Source organism: Sus scrofa, chromosome 15, assembly GCF_000003025.6.
Source record: "Sus scrofa isolate TJ Tabasco breed Duroc chromosome 15, Sscrofa11.1, whole genome shotgun sequence".
In the NCBI taxonomy this organism is placed as follows: Eukaryota; Metazoa; Chordata; class Mammalia; order Artiodactyla; family Suidae; genus Sus; species Sus scrofa.
Window position 1 is genome coordinate 38,398,022 of NC_010457.5, and position 25,122 is coordinate 38,423,143.

Here is a 25,122-nt window from a genome sequence, read left to right on the forward strand (position 1 = left end):
TATTTCAGAATTTACAAAATGGAAACATAATTAGCTAAAAAGAATATACAAAATCTAACAAAAATAAAATTATACATGTACTAAAACCTGGGTTAGAGAAATAAATTGCTTTACTTAATGTATGCCAACTATGTACGTGTATGTAAGTCCAATTTCATAACATGATTTTTATATTGATTGAACTGACTGGAAATCATCCAACTTAGAGATAGGATTCTCCATCCTCTGGGCCAGAAATGGTCTAAAACAATTTAGTCCATCCTATAGTAGGATCAGAGGCATCCAATTCTTTCCCATCCATTCCCGCTTCTTCTCACACCCATACTTAAAAATTAACAGATAAAATACTGCATCTACATAATGTAAAGTGCAGTCCATTGTTATCCAGTGCTGTCCTGCATTAGTGCATTCCCAAAGCATAAGTTTTTGCTCTATTATGTTTCTAAAACATAGACTGTAAGACCCTTTCATTGAATCTCCTGTTTCTTGCACAATAAAACTTCAAAATAGCCAGAGATCACGGGAATTCAATTATTATCTCTGAATCTGAGTTACATTCAATATTGAAATGGTGCATAATTCTTTGTCCCTCAAGGGCACACACAGCCTTGTAAATGTAGATAATATAAAAAAGAACCACCCAGGACAGAATGGCCTCAGCTCGTGGGTGATGAGGTTCCGTTGAGTCATGTCACAAGCATGGAAAATAATCTTTGGAGTGTTAATGTATCTAAGAAAACACAAAGCAGACATTCCGCTTGCCAGAGAAAGGACATGCCATCTACTCTGGGGCAGGCAGAGTAAATTATAGACACTATAGCTGAACAAGGCCCAAAGTACCAAAGTCATAATCAAACATGACAAAAGTGTTAGCTTTGTTATTACATGTGAGTTCATCACATAATCAAGGTTCCAAACACTTTGCCAGTTTTTGCTATAAAGGTAAAATATCACAATTAATGAGCTCACAAAGATTTCGGATAAAAATTATTTAAGTTTACTATACGTTCATGTAAATATGACATGTAAATCAATCATATGCTGTGTAATTTTTCTGTTTTCTGCAGAGGAATGATGAATACATTAAAATGTTTCATTCAAGGCAGCACTCTGACAGTATAGATGTATTGAAATGCCATTTTTGTAGAACAAATTGCCTAAAAATTTGGCATGGTTCAACCTCAGTACATCTATAATATATCAACTAAGTCACAAATCATCCAGGAGACAATTAAAAATAATTCTTTTAATACTTAAATGCTGAAGCTACATGAATATATGTCCATAAATAGGAGGAGATGTGCCAAGAAACTGATACAGATGGAATGGAGTGGCCAGTGGATTTGGTTTTTTAATAGAGTTTATTAAATGAAAAAATACATTTTGTATTTTTAATATTTTAAAAAATGAGCAATGCTTGGTGGGACAGAGGCATGAGGAATCGAGCTCCCTGAAGAGAGTTCAAAAACATAAAGCTGTATTGAAGTTTCTTTTGCATCACTGCAGAGTTTGAAAGAATAAATGAAATTCTAGAGTTGAGGCCAGATACTACAATGATGATATAACTGCAAATGTGAGGCGAATTTTCCTTCCAACTCACCAGAAACTACAGGTAAAAATATTTTTAATATTCATATTAAAATGGTAGCCTCATTTGATATACTGATGATATAACAAAAATCATTACAAAAGAATCATATATGCCATATATTAGCAGAGCCCCTCATTCCTTGGTGCTGTAGACATCAATGTCAGCAATAGATGTTTGTCACCTCTTTGATGACTAAGGTTTTATCTAGGGTTTCAATGAATCACTATATAGAAAGAACATATAAATAAATACACAGAAGTATTTTTTCCCAAGATTTTCCTTTTTGGCCTCGCTATAATAGTTGGCTTGTAAAACATGTGAAACTTGAGGCTTTAGGAAGAACTCTCTCTCGATTTCACCAGACAATGGATCATGTTTATTCCAAGTATAAATCAGATATAATATACTAAAAAAAAATTAGTATACCAAACTGCAGGAAGAAAGATAAAGATTCAAATGTTGGGTGGAAATACTCTTCACATACCACTGACTAGAGCTTAGATTCTCTGCCTTCAGAAGGTACCTTGTTCACAACCACAATATTGGGCAACTGGTACAGACCACATACTGATAATACCATAAAAACTGAGCATAAATGAAGGTAAAAGGAAATTTTGTTCTTTATTGACATGCTAGTTTTTGAATTTATGATCTTGAAAATTGACTAGATAGAGCCTCAGGAAGACCTCATCTTATTAAGTTGTCCTCTTATAATTTAAAACTGTTATTTTTTTCTTGCAATTTTCTCTTGGATCAACACTAAAGAACATAGTGAGCCTAGTGTCAGCAAATGTATAAACCATTAGGTTACATTTACTTTCTCAGCATCTTATAAAGTGTTCTAAGACATAACTTCTGAAGTTTCAGTAACCATCTGCTCAACTTGACAGTTCAATATATTTCACATAATTACTAAAATTGGAATGTGAATAATACGTGGGTTCTTTCATAATAAAACTAAAGTCTATATTCATTTTCATGAAGGTTGCTATCAAACTACTAAATTACTTCAGGTGAAAAGATAAAATAATTTTTTAAAATTCAAATCTAATGGCATAAAATGGAGTCATGGCAGCATTTTCCCAAGGTAGGTTTAGCTGCTCTGTAAGATTTACCTTTATTTACAAAGTGTTCCTTCCTTCCTTCAACCTGTATGGTTGACCGCATCTTTTCCTTTTTCCTCCTCAATCTCTTCCTTCTCTTTCTCTCCTCCTATTCTCCATCATCATCATTATCATCATCATCATCACAAGACAAGACTGAGATTTTATAGATTGAGTTTAAGAACAAAAGATAAAATGTGTAGCCTTAAGACATTTGTACTTTTAAAGGGAGAAAGGGTATTGGCTTTATATTAAAAAATAATAAGTGATGTTATTTGTTAAATGCTAAACCAACATTTAGAAAATACCTGTTATAACAATTCAAAAAAGTGATAAACTCTAGCATTCTTTACTTTGCAATCTTGGCTTTCTATCTCAGAAGTTGCTTGGTTATTGCGTAAATGGTTAGGATGTGTCAGGGTGAGAGGAAAGATGCTGTGGAGTGCAGATTCTACAAGAGGCATGTTCACCAATTCACTATTTCATCTAACACTCACATCGAACCCACCAAACCCAAAGATAATGGTAGAGAAAACTAATTCTCAAAAAAAAAAAAAAAAAAAAAAAGTCTTGAGAAAGCTAAGATTGAATAGTACAGATGAAGTTATACAGAAAATTGAGTTATGGCAGAGGATAAGAACCAGGGTTGTAGCAAAAGCTATCTGATCTGGAAACCCACAAGTTAATTGATCACTCAGTGTGAGAGCTGACTACAAAAATCTCTGACTGTTCTACATGGTTAAGGTTTACGGAGAGAATCCGAGTATATGGTTTTTGAATTTCCGACCTTACAAATTAATTACAACTTTCTATTTTGGATGGTGGAGTAAAGAGATTTGAAATGTTTTAAGTTCAGCTATTGTATGAGTAGCCTTCAAAGTCATCTTTACTGTAAAAGGATGAGATTTTTTTTTAAACTTGTTGAAAAATTATAATAAAATTTCTAAAGTATTAAATGAATCTGTGTTTAATAATATATGAGCTCTACTTAAGACCTTCGGAACTTCTCAAAGCCTGAAATGATAGGTTTTAATGGACAAACCATATCCAACATCATATTTAAGAGTTCCATTGTTCAAACAGTGCTCAATCCTATCTTTTTAATAACTGATTCCAGTTGCAAAATACTGAGAAATATTTTACAAAAATATATAAAACTCTTTACTAACACTGAAAAAGAAATTTCCAGTCTAAAATTCAAAATTTATATTTGAATGCTGTTACTATAGAAAAAAATGATTTTTCTGACTAGACAATTTTTTCCTTTGTTTTTTTTTTGGTTTTTTTTTTTTTTTTTTGTCTTTTGTCTTTTGTCTTTTTGGTTGTTGTTGTTGTTATTGTTGCTATTTCTTGGGCCACTCCCGTGGCATATGGAGGTTCCCAGGCTAGGGGTCTAATCGGAGCTGTAGCCACTGGCCTACGCCAGAGCCACAGCAACGCGGGATCCGAGCCACGTCTGCAACCTACACCACAGCTCACGGCAACGCCGGATCGTTAACCCACTGAGCAAGGGCAGGGACTGAACCCGCAACCTCATGGTTCCTAGTCGGATTCGTTAACCACTGCGCCACGACGGAACTCCCAATTTTTTCCTTTGAAATGAACACTATCTCATTTCATTGAGTTAAAATTCTCTTTATTCTCTGGATATTTGTATAAGGTTTTATTCCAGTTTCCTCAAGAGTTGAACTAAATAGTCATTGACTAAATAGTGTCCATAAAATCAAAGAACCTTTGAAATTTGACAAGAAAACTATAACCTATATGGTTTTATCATTAATGTTAACATATACTTTTTGACATTGGATACTCAATATGAAATGCTAAGGACAGTGCCTTGATTATTGAATATTAGCTATTATAGTATTTTTCCATGAAAAATGAATCATGTTAGTAGGGCAGCTAGCTATGCTTCAGGTGTGCAATCATTATACTGAAGTGCAAAACTGATGTACAGATTATTACAAATGAAAATATATATCCACTGACACAGGACATGTGAAGAAATGTCTCAAAGATACAAAAAAAATGGCTAAGTTTTCATAAAAAGGGATTTGATCATGGACCATTTCTTTGATTACTAGAATTTTTTTTCATCAAATAACAATAAAAGAATATAAACAATTATAAAGGTTTTCTTCTACATTTTATGTTAAGAAAGAGTAACTAATTCATCAAAGGACCTTTCTAATAGAGAAAAATTGCATTAAAAAGGAAAACAATTGCCAAAACCTCTATTGAAATTTCTATTATTGCCGTTGTGGAAAATGACAATAAACAGAATTTTTGATTGCCTCAGCTTTACTTGAGGATAAAGTAAAAGCACACATGCTCCATGGTATGAGGCAATGTGAACAATACAATTTATATTCCTAAAATCATTCTTAGGATCGATTCCACCTTTTCTTTTGTAGGGGTAAATGTACTAAAAGATTATTTTTTCTCATATAATAGAAATTTAAGTCCGAAAACATTAAGCAATTTAAACAGTGTGCCAAAATTTCTTTCTCTCTTTTGGAAATCCTTCTGGTTATACCCAGCAGTAATGTTCTGACATGTTGATGGACTTAATACTTTAAGAACACACATAACTTAAAAGCCAACAGGCCTCCTTCCTTTTTTCTCTGATCTTGGATTTTCTCATATTGTAACTTAATTCCCCAGCAACCTCTATAAACAGACCCCAATAAAATAGACTTTCATCTGTGACCAAAATTAAATTTCCCACTCACAAGTTGAGAGAAACAATCAGTTATCTTCTGTTTTCCTTTCCCTGTATTTTCACAGAACAGCAAAGGAAGTTTCTTTCAGATTAAGGATATCTAAGACAATGGTCACAATTTGAATAGAGATCACATGGGAAAATGTGAATTATTTGTATAATGTCAGCTAATCCACAGCTGTGCCACCTGTTAGTATGAATGCTATCCAAAGGATTTTGAAATTAAGCCAGGCAGTCTGCCTTCAGTGTATGAAAAAGAAAATTATCAAATATTTTGCACAGGGGCAGAGGGGTAGAGCTTATGGGTAGAGGAAGATGGAGGCCAAAATTAACAAACTAGAATTCATCCTCTGATTTCTATGATTCCCACATGCGCCATTGCCTTTGAGATTAAAGAATAATTACTTCCTAAGAACTATTTTGAAGTTATCACTCTGCATACATTCTGTATCAGCATCTCAGTCCACAGTACCATTCTTCTCAGTTTCCTTAAATGTTTAAAATTCAGTTTCTGCTCAAGGAGTTAACGAAGAAACTATATCAAGAACTTACATTTTAAAAGGTGAATATTCTCATTCCAATGATATGGCTAAAAAAACAAAAACAAACAAAGAAAAAACTGACAAATATACTTTATCCTAACAAGATGGTGGAACTTAGGTTATCGAGCATTTGGGTCACAGAGACAAACAGCACCACAGTTATAAAAAACATAACTAGCAACAGATCCAATGGAAATATAAGATGGCAGTATTCTAAAACATTAAATCTAAACTACAGAAGTCATAATAACCAGGGCAATGCAGACATTCTGGGAAAATTGCTAAATTTTATGAAAAGTATACCTAATTTTCCCCACTGACAGGTGTCTTCTATATTTGATAACAAAATGGAGTTAATTTCTTAAAGTACAGCAAACAATAGTAAAGGCACATACGTCCAATGAGAGGATGGAGTTTTCCCAAGTGCTTTACAAAAATCTGAATCTCTAAGCTTCTTCTAGTTTTGTTGCCCAAATGCTGAGATGGTACCTGACAATGCCTGTTGAGATGAAGTTTATCCACTTGGAACTAGACAAATGACAAATTTCCATTTTCATGGGTCTACAAGAAGCTGACATCCAAAATGCAAAAGGAGGCTAATTAATTCTTTCATTTCCAGGACTGTTTGAAGGTTTTGGATATTGTTGTTATTTCCCTAGCTACTGGACTATGGGTTTCAAAATGGAATACTATTACACATTCTAATTCTAATAATAAAGCAGATGCTAACTCATTTGGGTTCTTAATTTCTCTTGCAATAATTCTCAAAATATTTTACTACCAATGCTTACTAGTAAGTTTTAGGGTGAACTAATTATTCAAATTATAAAAGTAAAATATTGATGAGGTAAAAATTCAGAATCACCTAGGATGGGTTTTAAAGAGGAGTTGACAAGTTGACATTTAAGTATGCAGTACTTAAATAAATATATGTTTGGTTCAGTTGCCACCTAGCAGGTTAAACTTAAGGGCAATTTCTTCACATTTAGTCTATATCAGATTCCTAAAAGTATCTGAACATTTGCTTTATTTAGAGGTTTTGTGATTGCAAAGAACAGAGGCTTACTCAGATTATCTGAGAGATGAGTAGCAAAACACTACAGATACATGGAGGGGTAAAGAGACCCTCAGAACACACCAAGAATCATCTCACAACCTCAAGAAAGCACCACCTTTTCAGAGTCCAGATTTACAGGTCATGGATTGCAGGATCACCAGGGAATTAGTTGCCCTTGACGAAGCTGTCCACATCTGGTTAAAAAGCCCTGCTCTATGGAGCCCAGCTGACAAGTGCAGTCAAAGTGCACGGCTGAAGCAGAGTCACCTGGAAGGGGGTGTGGCAGGCAGGCCACACTGACCTCGAATGCAGTGCAGAGTGTAGTTGAAAGTCAGACCCTGGCCTCTGTCTGACCATATTGAACCCCAGCTATACTACTCACTACTACAAGACTTTGGTCAAGTTAATTAACCTATTTGATTTTGAGTTTTCTCAATATTAGCACTACCAAGGGTCATCGTCAAGAGTCAATGAGTTAATTTCTGTAAAGTCCCTAGGCCACTGTCTGGCACTGAAATCACAGGGTAATTTAGGTTGACCAATATCATCTAGTATCCCAGAGCCAAAGCTACCTCTCCTCTCACTGATGACAGTGGTGTCTCCTCTTCAGGGATGATGTCTGCCTAAGGAAGGGATAGACTCCAAAGTTATCTTGCAAGGCAAATTTTTTAGTTAAAAAAAATTGACATGATTTTTTCAGCTCATAAATATGATATATGCTTTTGTGATATGTGTGTATCCATTATAGTGATACATGTGTATAAATGTGGAATGTAAAGTATATAATTATGAGCAGATGTGTCAAACAGAATTGTACAGTATTGCTCAATATGAGAAAGACATTGTAACTGAACAGGGGGAAATAGATCTGTGTACTGTTCTTTCACTGAGATATTCTTGCTGGTTTTAATAAGTGAAGGAGATGATGACATGACACATAAGTTAGTGGTGATGGCTTTAGGATGAATGAGGAACATTTAACAGTGGCCATGTGATGGGGGCTCAGATGATGAAGCTGGGCTGTTCACTCCAAATTTCATCTATATGTCCTCCACTGACCCAGGCCTTGAGGATCACCAAGGATTGATTCTCAGAGGAAGTCAGTGGTGGACTCTGTTCACCTTGAGAAGTTGACAGCGTAGATCCATATGCTGCCAGTTAATTATGAGAGGAAAACACGTGAGTAACCACCTCGAGGCTATTATCTTTTGAGTTGATCAAACACTTCTGGTACCTAAAGGGTAATTTCGAGGCGGCTTCGTTTCATTGATGTTCCTGTTCAGAAGTTAAATCAATCAGGTTTTTTGCCATTTGGAACAGTTCAGCCAATCTATGAAGATTCCAACTTGCTAGCTCTTCCTATTCATTGGTATTTTCTTTTTATCTCTCTATAATGTTATCAATGATTATTGATTCATCAGTGATTAGAACATTTCTTAATATGATCTCTCCTAATTCAGTAGCGTGTTCATTGAGGTTATCTACAAAGTCATGGCCACCCACTTGACTGGCCATATGAATACACATTCACTAATTTACTAATGATCAGATGGCCTCAAATCATTTACATCTCTTCCCATAGGATTGGGCAAAAGTTCAAGACATAGCTACATATCTATAAGTCACAAATGTATACCTTTTAAATCTTTGTAAAAAAAATCTTTTCATGCCCTTTGCTCAACTCTCTACAGTAACTGAAGCCCCTGTTGCTGGATTTGGTGACAATGTATCTCAATTTTTCATGACAGTGATGCTGGGTTATCACGGCTATACCAAAGGGCCAAGGTCAAAACAGTCTCTTTTCTTCCATTCTTTTTCTTTTTTCTTTTTTTCTCCAATACCAGAACACTGCTGCATTGGGTTGAACACAAGATAAAGTGATTTACTTTCATTGAAAGGGCATGTTTTACAAAAATCCTGTTTCCTAAAAACACTAGACTCCCACTCAACACAAAGAGATACCCCCCTTTTGGGAGGGTGGTCAACATGAACCCCCATTTCAGTTCCACACCAAGGCCCAGGCTCACTGAGTAGAACAGCTGATGAAGTCACCCTCATTGTTACTATCCTCTCTCCCAAGCTGAACACAAATAGTTAAATTAGCATAAATGTTATAGGGCTGCTTTCAATTGCCTTTTACAGAGTAAGTGGGGGAGATCTCATTTTGAAGAAAAATATATTTCTTACAGAAGATTTTTAAGTCCTTAAATATCAACTCTACTATTTTTTTTTCAAATATGTTTATAAAAACACTGGCTTCCATTTTATAGGCTACTTGAATCTGGCAGGTGACATGAGTAAATACTGACATGAATTTAAGTCCTTTAAGTCTGTAATAGGGAAAGATAGATTTAAGTTGTAAGCAGGAACAGGAGAGCATCTTTTAAATGAGAGAGAATTCTGTTATAGCGGAATTATTATTTAAGAAAATCCTATGCAATTTAAAGAAAATAGGATAAGGGTTAATGCAAAGTATGCCTTCCTTTAAGTGGATGGATCCGTAAATGCGTCCACCTAAACTCTTGAAAAAATCTCTAATGATTTTACCTGCTTGCCCAGTAGCTCCATGAACTTAGATCCCATCACATTGCTTCCTGCCCCTGCACAACTAGAGAGGGCATCATTTACATTCAGATATAACTTTCTAACAACATTCTTACATAGAAAAGGTGTGATAGGCATAGTTGAAAGGAATAGATCAGGAATGAAGATAATTAAATCTTCTCTTTAAGAAAAAAAACAAGAGGCCTAATCACAGGTAAATTACTTATATATCTTTCTATATCTGTTATTATACAACTTTTAATTTCAAAAAAATTGTTTTCCATTGCTGTTCCTTATCAGAGTATGCACATCTCTGATAAAAAGAACCCACTGGAACAGGTAGAGATGATCATGACATCACCGCTACCCCAACCCCAATGAAGGAAAGATTTTCAGTGTTACTGGAGAAAAAAAAAATCACAACTAATTACATCATTTTTCTTGGTTCCTGCACCTACCAAGGCATAATCAGACAGAGTCAACCTGTTACCACAGTCCATGATTTATTTCATGTTTTTATTTAGTGAAATGAATATCATTTCTCTAGTTAAAATGATGAGCTTATATTTCCTTAAACAGGTTGACTGGCCAAAAAGCAATCTTCTTAGGTGCTAAAAAAGATATTAAAATATTTTATTCCTAAAATAAAATAGTCAACTGAGATGCCTTTCAAGGATGAAAATTACCGTGAAAATTTGCCATCTCATATCGTCGATGACCACTTAGCTATTTGCTCCTAAAATAAAGGCGGTTGAGGGGCTTTTTTAATTAAAAAAAAGATCCATTATATTATACCTATGTAGATTATTGTATTTCTGTTATGGAGTATCATTATCAAGTGTGCCACTATCTAAAATTTGGGCACTGGTTTATCTATTGTCTTCCTCTATTGCTTATATAAAAATCTTAACTTATTTAATGTCACTGGTCTCATATATATATATGTATATATGAGTGTGCGTAGGTGTGTGTGTGATAAAAGACCCAGCAAAGCTGAATGGTTCAAAATAATGAAAAACTATGCTTCCAACCTATTTTATTATGTAAAATATAGTTTTCCAAAATAATGCATTTATATACATTTGAAATCAAATTTGATGGCTGAATCTTTTCCATACTACTCTTAAATATTACCTTTAAGTAGTATTACCTGGGTTACTATTTCCATCCTAAGAACACAAGAGCATTTTCTATAACATTACATAAGCCTTGAACAGACATGAGAAAAAACGCTGCCAATTCTGGGGTGAAAGCTACAGCTCCCTCCAGAGCTACCACTTGACACACACACAAATTCTAGAGTGTTTGAATCATTTAAAATGGACAATATTTGGCCATTTTCAACCTATAAAAAATGACAATTCCACTTTTACTTATACAGCCACATATACCTAACAGGCTTAGAAAACACATCAGAAAATATCCTTGACATTTATTACTCAGAGGTGGATGACAATCAGCTCTATAGAAATGAAAACCTTAACGTCACGGTACACTTTGAAAATGTATGAACCTTTGCTCCATCCATCTCTATTAAAACTAACTGCATCCATGCAGAGAAAGAAGGAGTTTTTAAAATGGTGCACCACAGAAAATATAATAAATACTCTCGGTCTTTGTTCTATCCAACATCCATGCAAAGGTATTGGCAATGGTTACATCACCAGATTTTTAACCATAACCAGCTCCCAGTATTGCATTTGTGGCTCACACCAGTAATCCCCTTGACCCAGCTTGACTAGTGTGAAAACATGAAATAAATGAAGATTAACAAAGACAGGTCTAAGGAATGGCTTACAACAATATCACAATGCTCTTATCACTAATACTCAACTGTGCCTCTGGCCACTTATATCTGAAAGATTTGCAATAGTGACAACACTCATGCCAGACATTACTGCAAGTGGTGGACAGAGGAAAGGGGAAACAAAAAAACGCCTTCTAAGAGAAACATTCATTACCCTTCCTGGCAAGTGTCTAAAGCAAACACGGAAACTGCAAAATAATTACTTGGTTACAATAAACGCTTTCCAGCACAGTACCTTTCTGAGTCTGCCCCTCTTCCATGTTCTCTTCCATGGCTACCTTTCTTCAGGAGAAGCTGGTACACGGAATTAATCAAAAGCTCAATTAGATGTAGGAAAAATGAGAGGGTTTTTTTTGTTTTGTTTTGTTTTCCTCCCTGGGAAGCTCCCCCAGCAGTGGCGTGGGTAAGTCCTGGGAGCTTAGTTCAGGCTCCCTCGCGCCTCTTGTTTGCTTGGAGACGGGCTGTCAAGTGCAATTTCATTCAAATTACTCTTCCGTGAAGATTATCAATTTTTCTCCTCAAAGCTGCTCATTGTGTACCACTGTAAGCAGGTATTCAAGCACAGAGCCCAAGACTTTTGGGGGGAAATTTGGTCCGAATCCCAGCGGCGGAGGCTCTAAGAGTCACAAGGCTTGCTTTGCATTTCAAATGGGGAAAAGAAATTGAGGGTTGTATTGAAATCTGGGCTTTAAATTGGAACCGGGCTGAGCTGGGAACAGATGGAGGGGTGTCCTCGAGACAGGAAGCAGACCACCAGCCCCCAAGTCCCCCTCTCTGCCACCAGAGTGGGAAAGCCCAGATTCTTGATGCTGCAGCCTGATCCTTGCAAAACTGCGTTTTCCTTTGCTCTCCTGCCCAAGTAGCTGGTTAATTTGATTTAAAAGTGCTGAGAAGGAAGGCAATTATGCAGTTTCAGGGTTTATCTGTAAAAGGTTATCACAGATTGAGGATTTGGAAGCTCACATCTCTCGGATTTAAAAAGATAGAGAATTGTGGTTTTCAAAGACAAAATGAGTACCAACCTTGAAGCCTGAAAGATATGTTTTAAGTCACAATTTTACTTCAGTGCCATGAGGCTCTTAAAGGAAAGGGAGGAAAAACCCTGAAATTTTTGGCTGTCTTTCTAAGACAGTGTCAGGATCTTTACCCAGGGCAACTGCTGACTTTAAATGGGAATCTCTTGAAAGAGAATTGTCTCAAGGGTCTTTATTGGGGCAGGAGGAGGAACAAATTCGAGATAAGAAACAAGAGGATAAGGGATTTAATATGGGATTCTGCAGTCTGATTTGGAATGCAAATCACAACGCTGCAGTCTGGCAATAATATAGCATTTGTACTTCAGCCTGCTGAGGGATAGGACATGATCCCAGAGCCTCAATACTTCACAAAAGGTATAGTCAGAAAATAAACAGTAGCTCTTTCGAGGGGAAATAAATATTGCCTGGAAGATAAAGGAAGGAGGATCAGTCTCTGTCTCTACCTCTAAATAAGCAGGCGCACAGAGAAACACACACTCATGTGTACACGCACAGACAACTGTAATCCCTCACCTTTAATGAAAAATAATTCACATCCTCACCACCTACAGTGTATGTTTCCTGCATTATCACTTATACTCCACATGCATTTTTAAAAAGTGGGTCAGCAGCACGTTCCAAAGCACCACACCCTCAAAACCATCACAAAAGCAACTATTGAGAGAAAAGGCAAGTGTCCTACAACATTCCACTTTATTTCTCTTGATCTTTCATCAAAGAATGTTTAGCTTTTTCCCTTCTACACTCACCTGCTATTTATTTTCTCCGGTCAAACGACCTGAACCCAAAGGTAAATATAATTCAAATAAATAAAAAGCCTATCCCTCTGGATACGTTTCAATCTGTGTTCAAGGGTTCGTGAGAGAGCCACTTGCTCAGGGCAGGGATTGAAAGAAGGAAGACATGAGAGAAACCAAGGAGCTGAATCTTGGCAGCATCTCTGTAGCCACTGTTCCCCAGGCCGGCAGAACATGGCATATATTCCAGTCAGCATGGAGCATTACTTCTCACGAAGATTCTCTATTCATTTCATACCACAGGAACCATCAGTGAAACAAATCATGAGGAGTAATAGCGACAGAAGGAATAAAGCCACTTTAAGTGTTTGGAGCACTTACAATCTACAAACAGGTTCCATGCATGAACCTACTTGCAAAACAATGAGGGGGAGTGTTCTTTCCTCCCTCCCATTTTATGTTGGGGAGGCTGGACCAGGAAACAACCAAGTAAGTCTTAGATCCCACATCAGCAAGTCCTCGTGTAAAGCTCTGAAGCTGGAGGTCACTTGTCCTGACCACATTACCCCATTAAAGTGTCTTCAGCACCTCCACAAACCAGCCTCAGTTCACAGCTCTGTCCCACCAGGTGCCCCAAGGGAAAGAGTGAAGGAGAAATGAAAAGGAAATTTAAAAAATACTCTTGGGCAAGATGAATCTTGGGCAAGATACATCTTGGGCAAGATGAATGGAAAAGTTACTATAACTCCTTTCCTTCTGGAAACTTTACAGCAGAGCCAGAAACCATGTGATCCAAGCAATTCCATTTCTAAGTATTTATCTGAAGGACAAAAAAACACTAGTTCAAAAAGCTACATCCACCCCTACATTCCTCATAGCTGTATTTACAGTAGCCAAGATATGTGAAGAACCTAAGCGCCCACCAATGGGTGAGCAGAAGAAGAAGATGTGATATACATACATATTTAGTGGACTAGTATTTGGCCATAAAAAAAGATGAGATCTTGCCATTTTTTAATGGACCTTGAGGGTATTAAGCTACATGAAATAAGTTGGGTGGAGAAAGATAAACACTGTATAATTTCACTCATATATGGAATATAAGAACTAAACAAACAAATAAAAAAAGAAAATGAAAGAACAAGCCAAACCACACAAAAACAAACACGTGGATACACAGAAGGGAGCAGTGGATACCAGAGGGGAAGCAGAGAGGAGGAGAAGGGGAAGGGAGGGCAAAATGGGCAAAGGGGATCAACTGCTTGATGACAGATGGAAAAGAAATTTCTGGTGGTGAGCACACAGTAGTGTATACGGAAGTAGAAATATAAGGTAGTAACATTAAACTTACGTAATACTATAAATCAATGACCTCAATAAAAAATTTAAAAAGTCAAACTCTAAACCCACTGTGAGTCCTTCTCTTCACCTTAATTTGGAGCTAACTGGTTCTTTAACACTTCACTTGATCTTTGTAAACATCTTGTTATATAAACCAAGAAAATATCTCCATATCCCTCTATTATATGTCAGTCGTCTTTGTGATACAATGTTCAAAGTATAGTCAAATAAACAGGGTTACAGATTAAACAAGAGGCTGATGGTTCCAAATATAGTATCAACTGAAAAAAATGGGGAAAGGTGTTCAAGGCTCTTGTGTCAGACATGTGGAAAAAAGGACATGTGGATATATGACTATCCCAACCAAGTATATAGTACACAGGCCAGGCATAGCACTGTTTAGAAACTGCTTTTTCAGAGTTCCTGTTGTGGCTCAGCGGAAATGAATCTGACTAGTATCCATGAAGACGCAGGTTGGATCCCTGGTCTTGCTCAGTGGTTTAAGGATCTGGTGTTGCCATGAGCTATGGTGTAGGTTGTAGACACGGCTCGGATCTGGTGTTACTGTGGCTGTTGCACAGGCCAGCGGCTATAGCTCCAATTCAACCCCTAGCCTGGGAACCTCCATTTGCCTCAGGCAAGGCCCAAAACTTTAAAAAAAAAAAAAAAAGACGAAAAAAAGGAAACTGCTTTTTCTCCCATCAAATGCTTTAGGTATAGATCCAACACTATCTCAAGAATGAATAAAAATCATTATTTTTTTAAAAAATGAAACATCTTGGTTAGTTTCTTCCTATATTCAGACACAGAAAAAAATGTCGACTGCTGGCTTAAGCTGGAAGTCAGAAACTGACTACCATAAAAATCTCTTAATGAAAATCAAAACCACCACAAGCACTTGAAGTTTTAAGTATATAATAAAAGGAGCATAACATTCTTTGGAGTTTTATAATGTACATAGTCAATCCACAGAATGACCACAGTCTTCACAAGTCTTATTAAACTGAAGTTCCGTTACCCCTGCTTCCTTTCATTCTTTAAATGTACAAATATTTATTTAGCATTCTTACACACACAGGAACTTGCTGTAGCCAGGACGGATACTAAGGACAACTCCCTGCCTGAATGATGCTCACAGCCAAGAGCTCAAGACAGGTCAGAAATCCAATGCTACATGACAAGTGATACCCAGGCTGCAACATGAGCCTAACACAAGCATACCTACCCGTTACTTAGTTTTGATAGTCCGGAAAGTTTTCCTGCTCTTCTAGAGGGTCAGGTTGATCCAAGCTGATACCCAAAGGAGGTGATATACTCTGGGAACAAGGGCGGGGGTGGAAAAGGGGAGAAGGGAAAGATTTTCTAGAGGGTTGAAACAATACTCAAAAGCTCTTAAGGGCCGAGTTCCCAGGTGGCCTAGCAGCTAAGAATCTGGTATTGTTATTGCTATGGCTTGGGTTACTGCTGTAGCATGAGTTTGAACCCTGACTTTTGAACCTTGACCTGGGAACTTTCCCACACTGTAGGCACAGTAAAAAAGAAAAAAAAAAAAAAAAAAAAAAAAAAGTGCTTATAAGGAGAGCTATTCTCCCTGATGACTTGTAAGGGATTAGCATCTGGCCACACTGGGGGAGAGGGTGTATGAGACAAGATGTCCAGGAACCCTGGGCTGGAAAATCTAGTTCTGAGTCTGAGTCCTTAGTTTCCTTAGTTACATTAACTAGAGAGGCAGAGAGACTACTGAGCCCTGTCCCATGCCCCAAGTCTGGAGTCTGAACAAGGAGAAGATGAGAAACTGTTATGTTTTCCCCAAGAAGTTACCTTCAGAAATTACAGGTTCTTTCACACACAGACTGGCCCTCCAGACTCTGTCGATGTGTTTTCAGAGTCCATTGAGCCTGCAATTCTGTCAGTGCCATGGCCCTGTTTACCACTAGTGGAGGGTTTGCCAATGTTCTTAGGATAAAGTTCAACCTCTTGAGACTGGTTGGGAAAATGGCAGGCACACAGGCACCTCCCCTCCAGCCTGACCACTGCGCCCCCATCCCCCTCCAACCAGTGTCCTCTATGCACTCATCCCTTCTCATTTCTCAGAACTGTCCATTTTTAAATGCTGTTCCTTCTGCCTGAGATGCTTTCCCCTCTACACTTAGAAAGCTGGATCTATTCACTTATCAGATCTCAGCTTAAACAAACTGTTCCCTGGCAAACCTTCCCTGACCCACAGAATAAACCTTTAGTATGGACAAGGCAGGTCATACTAGCTACTCCCCAGCATTTGCATTTTATTTCTATTTTCTCCACCGGCCTGCAGCCTGCAAGCCCCATCAAGCCAGGGGCTCTCTACCTCCCACAAGATGAACCATAGTAAGCTTTCCACAGATATTTGTTGAATGCATGCATGCATGAATGAAATACTAATAATGAATAATGAAAAAAATCCAAAGGCTTAAAACATGCTTTATGTTTAGCAACTTGCACAAAGTATTCTGGAGTATGAACATCATTCACAATAATTCCAGGAGCTACACATCATATTCAAATATAACGAATGCTGTGGCTGAGGAGTTGATGATTGAATGATAACAGAGATATTTCACAAAGCAGATGGTAAAGAGGCAAGTGGAAAAATCATTCATCGTGCCCCCTGTCTCCTTTACTAAGGGAGTGTGCTATTGCCAGAAGCACTGGGTATGCTAAGGGCAGACCAGAAACTTCAAGCAGAACACTCTTGAGACCAAATTACCCTTTCAAAATAGGAAGAATCAATTATAAGTATTTATTGTAAACCAAAATCAAGGCTTTCAAAGGTTCAGCAACTTTCTGCAGGTGACACAGCTAGTGAATGAAGGAACTGGGATTTGAATTTTGATCTTTCTAATTCTAATCTAACCCCCCACAAAAAGTTAAGTCATTCAGCACCGAACACAGTCATAAGGCATCATCATGTTAGCATCTCTTCATTTTTGAGTAAAGGCTTCGTGTTACATTAATGACAACAGACATAAGGTAGACCTTAGCGGAAGGATGAGTTTGTGTTTTTTTGCTCCATTCATTTGAATTAAAGGTCAAAAATTTAGAAATCTCAGTTAAGCCTAACCGTACATATCACATTGGATGTTACGAATGGAAAGCCTATAAAAACAAATAAATAAGAATAGAGAGAGACAGGGACAGAGAGAGAATGACAGAGCAAGGGAGGCAAACATAACACTTGCAAAGCTTGTCATAAGTTCTGAGTTTTGAAATACTGACTTTAAATCTTGCTTTGAATGTTCCTGCAGACACAGATGATGGGAAAAATCCTTTGAAAAAGCTGATTACACAAAGTGGTGCAGAGAGAAATGATGAGGGGAAATCAGATTCCTGTTTTTCCAGCTTTATTATAAGCACTCTGGTCTTTGTGGTTGTACATTAGATTGCTAGTCCTTTCATGGATGAAAAAAATATAGCAGAGTCTGTTCTTACATTTCCAGAGATCACCTCAGGGAACCTACACATTCTTCTCCATCTCATAAGAGGAAACGAGTCACAGATTGACAATTTTTTTTTCAAAATGCTCTCTCCAAGTGCATCGGAACTTATGATATAGGCAATGAGTCACGGGTTTCTGCCAGTAAGTGATTAAGATATAAGGCACTTTCTTTCCTCATTCTAAGAGGGGTGTACCATGTTATGGGTTGTTCCTTTTTGGTGAGTTGGACACCTGAAGATATTTGGGCATTATTAATCTTGAGCAAGAGGACTTTGATTGTGATCTACTCTTCATTAATTAACAAGAGACAAATACACCCAAGTTCTTCAAGCACCAGAAACAGCCAGAAAACACCTTCCCAAGAAAGTTGTACTGGCCATGACATAGGGACAATTCGCATGACAGACCTTGGCTCCAGGAAGACAGACAGAGCCAAGCCCTCAAACAACATAAGCCCATCACATCCCAAAAGTTCAATTGTTCCATGTGCACAGTATTAGGTTAAATGAACCCTGGAGAACACACCTTGATCCCAGTCTGTGCAACAGTCACACAATCTATCCATCTGCAACTGTCCTTTATGGTTTTCTGAAGAATGCTCAAGTCACCCAGAGCACCAGCTGCTCTACAAGGCCCTGTGCCTAGGCAGCTTCAAGAGTGAAGAAAGATCCCAGAGTCAGCAACAGAGATGTCCATAGTTTAATGGATGGGAGACCTTACACATTTGAAGCAAGGTCCCAGAGCAACACCCCCCTCATTGTGTGAGGTGGGCAGGACGTGGCAGCAGTCTTTGCTCTCCAGGAGAAAGGGACATTGCCAGTTATAGAAGGAATTATGACACACTGGCTCATTAGTTTCCAGGGAAACCAGCAGAGGGGCAGGCCCCTCACCACCCCTTTGATAAGCTATCAATAGTCAGGGCCTGGTGCAAGTACATAGGAACATCAGTCATGTGCTAGGGTATAAGTGAGGTAGGCACTGGTCAGGTAGAGGATGTACAGAGAGGAAGAGAATAGCCATCTTGAGTGGCCTGACCATTCAGCACCTCACTGCAGTTGTCCTAGATAGAATGCAAAGCTGTCTCCTGGATCTGACATTGCAAATATCAAGGGAAGACTAATTTATTTCCTCCCACCACTCATTGCCTGAGGTTCAATATCATCTGTCTACAACATGAATTTGCCAAGTTTCATACATTTTTTTTCCTATTTAACATTTTAATATGGGTGCTATTTCAATATGCATTTTCCTAGCCTGTCATGGAGAACAGGAATCAAAAGTTGTTCTTTTTTTTTTCTCACTCACCGTCTTTTTATTTTTCTCTTTACAGCTGCACCTGCGGCAGATGGGAGTTCCTGGGCCAGGGGTCGAATCAGAGCTGCAGCTGTGACCAAGGCTACAGCTTAGGGCAACACTGGATCCTTAACCCACTAAGCCAGGTCAGGGACAAAAACCATATCCTCACAGAGACAGGGGTGGGTCTTTAACCTGCTGAGCCACAGTGGGAGCTCCTCCCTCACCTAACTTCTTACCTCAGGAAGTAAGACTGAGGACAGACCTGCTTTGAAGTGACCAGCTTCCCAGGTACCACGTTTAACTCTTCTTATTCAATAATATTTAACAAATACTTGGGAGCACCCACTGTATGATGCTCACATTTTTATCTTACTAACTCTTGGAAATCGTGAAAATAAGTGGTGTTCCCAATGTATAGGTCCTAAGACTGAGACTTAGAGAAGGTAGCTTGTACAAGTTCAATAGCTATGAATAAGCAGAATTTGAATATAAAATCTCTCAAAATTTCATTGTTTTCATTGCTTGAAATGACTCCATAAACAACACATATAGATTGAAAGTGAAGGGGTGGGAAAAAATATTTCATGTCAATAGACATGACAGGAAAGCAGGAGTTGCAATACTCATATCAGACAAAATTGACTTTAAAACAAAAGACGTAAAGAAAGACAGAGAAGGACACTATTTAATGATTAGGGGATCCATCCAAGAAGAAGATATTACTATCGTCAACATATATGCCCCAAATACAGGAGCCCCCAGATACATACAACAAATATTAACAGACATAAAGGGAGAAATTGATGGGAATACAATCATAGTAGGAGACTTTAATACCTCACTCACATCAATGGACAGGTCCTCTAGACAGAAAACCAACAAAGCAACAGAGATCCTAAAGGAAACAATAGAAAAGTTAGACTTAATTGACATCTTCAGGACACTACATCCAAAAAAAAAATCAGAATACACATTCTCCTCAAGTGCACATAGAACATTCTCAAGAATTGACCACATATTGGGACACAAAGCTAACCTTAACAAATTTAGAAGCATAGAAATGATTTCAAGTATCTTCTCAGACCACAATGGCATGAAACTAGAAATCAACCACAGGAAAAAAAATGAGAACAAACCTACTACATGGAGACTAAACAACATGCTACTAAAAAACCATGGGGTCAATGAGGAAAACAAGAAAGAAATTAAAAATTACCTCGAGACAAATGATAATGAAGACACAACCTCTCAAAATCTATGGGATGCTGCGAAAGCAGTGCTCAGAGGGAAATTCATAGTGATGCAGGCCTTTCTCAAAAAAGAAGAAAGACCTCAAATTGACAACTTAACCTTCCACCTAAATGAATTAGAAAAAGAAGAACAAAAAATCCCTAAAGTCAGCAGAAGGAAGGAAATCATAAAGATCAAAAAAGAAATCAATAAAATAGAGTTTCAAAAAACAATAGAGAAAATTAATAAAACCAAAAGCTGGTTCTTTGAAAAGGTTAACAAAATTGACAAACCGCTGGCTAGACTCACTAAGAAGAGGAGAGAAAGAACCCAAATAAAATTAGAAATGAAAAAGGAGAAATCGCAATGGATTCTACAGAAATACAAAATACCATAAGAGAATACTATGAACAACTATACAGCAAAAAGTTTGACAATCTGGAAGAAATGGACAATTTTCTAGAATCTTACAGCCTGCCAAAACTGAATCAAGAAGAAACAGACCAACTGAACAGACAAATCACTAGAAGTGAAATTGAAGAAGTCATAAAAACACTCCCTACAAATAAAAGTTCAGGACCAGATGGCTTCACAGGTGAATTCTACCAAATATTTAAGAGGATCTAGTGCCCATCCTCCTTAAACTTTTTCAAAAGGTTGAAGAAGAAGGAACACTCCCAAAGACATTCTATGATGCCACCATCACCCTAATTCCAAAACCAGACAAAGATACCAACAAAAAAGAAAGCTATCAGCCAATATCTTTGATGAATATAGATGCAAAAATTCTCAACAAAATCTTAGCCAACCGAATTCAACAACATATCAAAAAGATCATACACCGTGACCAGGTAGGGTTCATCTCAGGTTCTCAAGGATGGTTCAACATACACAAATCAATCAACGTTATACACCACATTAACAAAAGAGAAGTCAAAAACCACATGATCATCTCAATAGATGTAGAAAAAACATTTGACAAAGTCCAACATCCATTCATGATCAAGACCCTCGCTAAAGTGGGTATAGAGCGAACATTCCTGAACATAATCAAAGCCATTTATGACAAACCCACAGCAAATATAATACTCAAGAGAGAAAAGCTGAAAGCCTTCTCACTCAACTCTGGAACAAGACAGGGATGCCCACTCTCATCACTGCTATTCAACATAGTTTTGGAAGTCCTAGCCATAGCAATTAGACAAACAAAAGAAATAAAAGGCATCCAAATAGGAAGAGAAGAGATAAAACTGTCACTGTATGCAGACAACATGATACTATACATAGAAAATCCTACGGACTCAACCCAAAAACTGCTTGAACTGATCAACAAATTCAGCAAAATAGCAGGATATAAGATTAACATTCAGAAATCAGTCGCATATCTGTATACCAGCAATGAAATATTAGAAAAGGAATACAAAAACACAATACCTTTTAAAATTGCACCTCAAAAAATCAAATACCTCAGAATACCCAAGGAGGTAAAGGACTTATATGCCGAGAACTATAAAACTTTAATCAAAGAAATTAAAGAAGATGTAAAGAAATGGAAAGACAGTCCATGTTCATGGATTGGAAAAATCAGTATTGTAAAAATGGCCATAGTACCCAAAGCAATCTACAAATTCAGTGCAATCCCTATCAAATTACCCATGCCGTTTTTCACAGAACTAGAACAAACAATCCAAACATTTACCTGGAACCACAAAAGACCCAGAATCGCCAAAGCAATCCTGAGAAACAAAAACCAAGCAGGAGGCATAACTCTCCCAGACTTCAAGAAATATTACAAAGCCATAGTCATCAAGACAGTGTGGTATTGGTATCAAAACAGACAGACAGACCAATGGAACAGAATAGAGAACCCGGAAATAAACCCTGACACCTATGGTCAATTAATCTTTGACAAGGGAGGCAAGAACATAAAATGGGAAAAAGAAAGTCTATTCAGCAAGCATTGCTGGGAAACCTGGACAGCTGCATGCAAAGCAATGAAACTAGAACACACCCTCACACCATGCACCAAAATAAACTCAAAATGGCTGAAAGACTTAAATATACGACAGGACACCATCAAACTCCTAGAAGAAAACATAGGCAAAACACTCTCTGACATCAACCTCATGAATATTTTCTCAGGTCAGTCTCCCAAAGCAATAGAAATTAGAGCAAAAATAAACCCATGGGACCTCATCAAACTGAAAAGCTTTTGCACAGACACATGCACCCGCATGTTCATTGAAGCACTATTCACAATAGCCAAGATATGGAAACAACTTAAATGTCCATCGATAGATGATTGGATTAGGAAGATGTGGTATATGTATATACAACTGAATACTACTCAGCCATAAAAAGGAATGACATAATACCATTTATAGCAACATGGGTAGAACTAAAGACTCTCATACTGAGTGAAATAAGTCAGAAAGACAAAGACAAATACCATATGATTTCACTTATAACTGGAATCTAATATACAGCACAAATGAACATTTCCACAGAAAAGAAAATCATGGACCTGGAGAATAGACTTGTGGCCGCCTGGCGGGAGAGGGAGGGAGTGGGAGGGACCGGGAGCTTGGGGTTATCAGATAAAACTTGGAATGGATTTGCAAGGAGATTCTGCTGAGTAGCATTGAGAACTATGTCTAGATACTTACATTGTAACAGAACGAAGGGTGGAAAAATATATATATATACATGTAAGTTTATCTTGGTCCCCATGCTGTACAGAGGAAAAATAAATACATTAAATAAATAAATGCCTCCATAAACAAAAAGTGAAGAAGTATTTACTAATCAAGTCATAAAAATAAGTGATGTAAAAATATACCTAAAAGTTGTCCTTGTTTAACAGTCTTAATATCTGTAGCTAAGTGAGTAGAATGCCATAAATTTCTAAGTACTTTTCTGGGTGTCTCTCACTGCATATGCTGTGTAGACATACAGAATTGTCAAGATATTTTAAAGTTATAAAAGACATTATCTTAAAACAGAGGATGCTCAAGGGAATCTTGCCCAGAGAAAGTCTTTTCATTCATTAATTCACTGACTATCTATTGAGTGTGTATCTTCCTCTAGATTCAAATCTAACTTCTGGGGCAAGTTCAGTGGAAACACATACTAGTCCCCTGTTCTCATGGCATTTACACTCTAGGAAAGGAAGATAAGCTAAATCACAAATACATTTAAAAAATCATTTCAGGTTCTGATATGTGCAATGGTGAAAATAAATCTGTGTAATATGCTAAATAGTATTTGAGAAAGTCCTTAGCTTATGCTGCTAATAAAAGAGGTTCTTGAATATTACCCACGGCCATAATCATAAGTACACATCTAAAAATCTCTAGTATGGTGCAACCACTATGGAAAACAGTATGGAGGTACCTCAGGAAACTAAATATAGAACTACCATATGTCCCAGCAATCCCACTCTTGGGCATATATCCAGAAAAAACTTTCCTTGAAAAAGACACATACACCCATATGTTTATTTCAGCACTATCCACAATAGCCAAGACATGGAAACAACCTAAATGTCCATTGACAGATGAATGGATTAAGAAGATGTGGTATATATACACAATGGAATACTACTTAGTCATAAAAAAGAACAAAATAATGCCATTTGCAGCAAAATGGATGGAACTAGAGATACTCATACTAAGTGAAGTAGGTCAGAAAGAGAAAGACAAATACCACATGATATCACTTATATCTAGAATCTAATGTATGGCTCAAATGAACCTTTCCACAGAAAAGAAACTCATGGACTTGGAGAATAGACTTGTGGTTGCCAAGGGGGAGGGGGAGAAGGAGGGAGTGAGATGGACAAGGAATCTGGGGTTAATAGATGCAAACTATTGCCTTTGGAATGGATAAGCAATAAGATCCTGCTGTACAGCACTGAGAACTATATCTAGTCACTTGTGATGGAAGATAAAGTGAGAAAAAGAATATATATATGTATGCATGACTGTGTCACTTTGCTATGCAGTAGAAATTGACAGAACACTGTAAGCCAGCTATAATGGAAAAAATAAAAATCGCTGAACATTTAAAAATTAAAAATTAAAAAATAAAAACCTCTAGTATCAAATGGTCATCAATAGAATTTTATTATTTATTAGGAAGGAAAACAATAAAAAAGCTTGAACAATCAGCAGTGGTCATAAATGTTATGTTTTCGGTATAAATTGGATCTTTTGTAAGTGTTTGGATGTGATGCAACATAGCATTTTAAGTGGAATATTTTTAGGTCAGGTTGAAATCAAAGCTGTAGTTTTTAAAAAAGTGGCTTGTTGCATTCAATCTCAAAAACCATTTGCCATCAACCTGTTTACTGAGGCTTATAAAACCTTAAAATGTTAACCTTAAATACATTTGTTCTGTGTGTGTGTCTGTGCCCTGTGTTAGACTCAGGACTGAGGCACAAGTGCTGCCTGACTTCAAGGCTATCACACTTTCCATTATAAATCACGACTTTTTAAATATAATGGCCAGGTGGCCACTTAGCATTTCTGAGTTGTTAATGAAGTAGTTTCAACATTAGGTTGACTTTTGATTACATTCACTAAAAAGAGGTAAATCTTGACATACATAAAACTGAAGTAGTTCACAAAACTGGGTCATAG

The 25,122-nt window shown here is 37.2% G+C and overlaps 1 protein-coding gene across 3 annotated transcripts in view; it reads right to left on the bottom strand.

Annotated features, from left to right (window-relative positions):
• The window catches only part of GPM6A (glycoprotein M6A), a 296,634-nt gene that overhangs the window by 139,526 nt on the left and 131,986 nt on the right, over positions 1-25,122 (bottom strand). Inside the window, exon 1 of one of the 3 annotated variants that reach the window (XM_021075299.1) lies at positions 11,602-12,736. The exons of the other annotated variants lie outside the window; for them this stretch is intronic. Within the exon in view, the coding sequence (XP_020930958.1) occupies positions 11,602-11,638 (37 nt within the window). The 5' untranslated portion in view covers positions 11,639-12,736. Of the gene's footprint in view, positions 1-11,601; positions 12,737-25,122 lie in introns of those variants that run through there. 3 annotated transcript variants of the gene reach the window in all.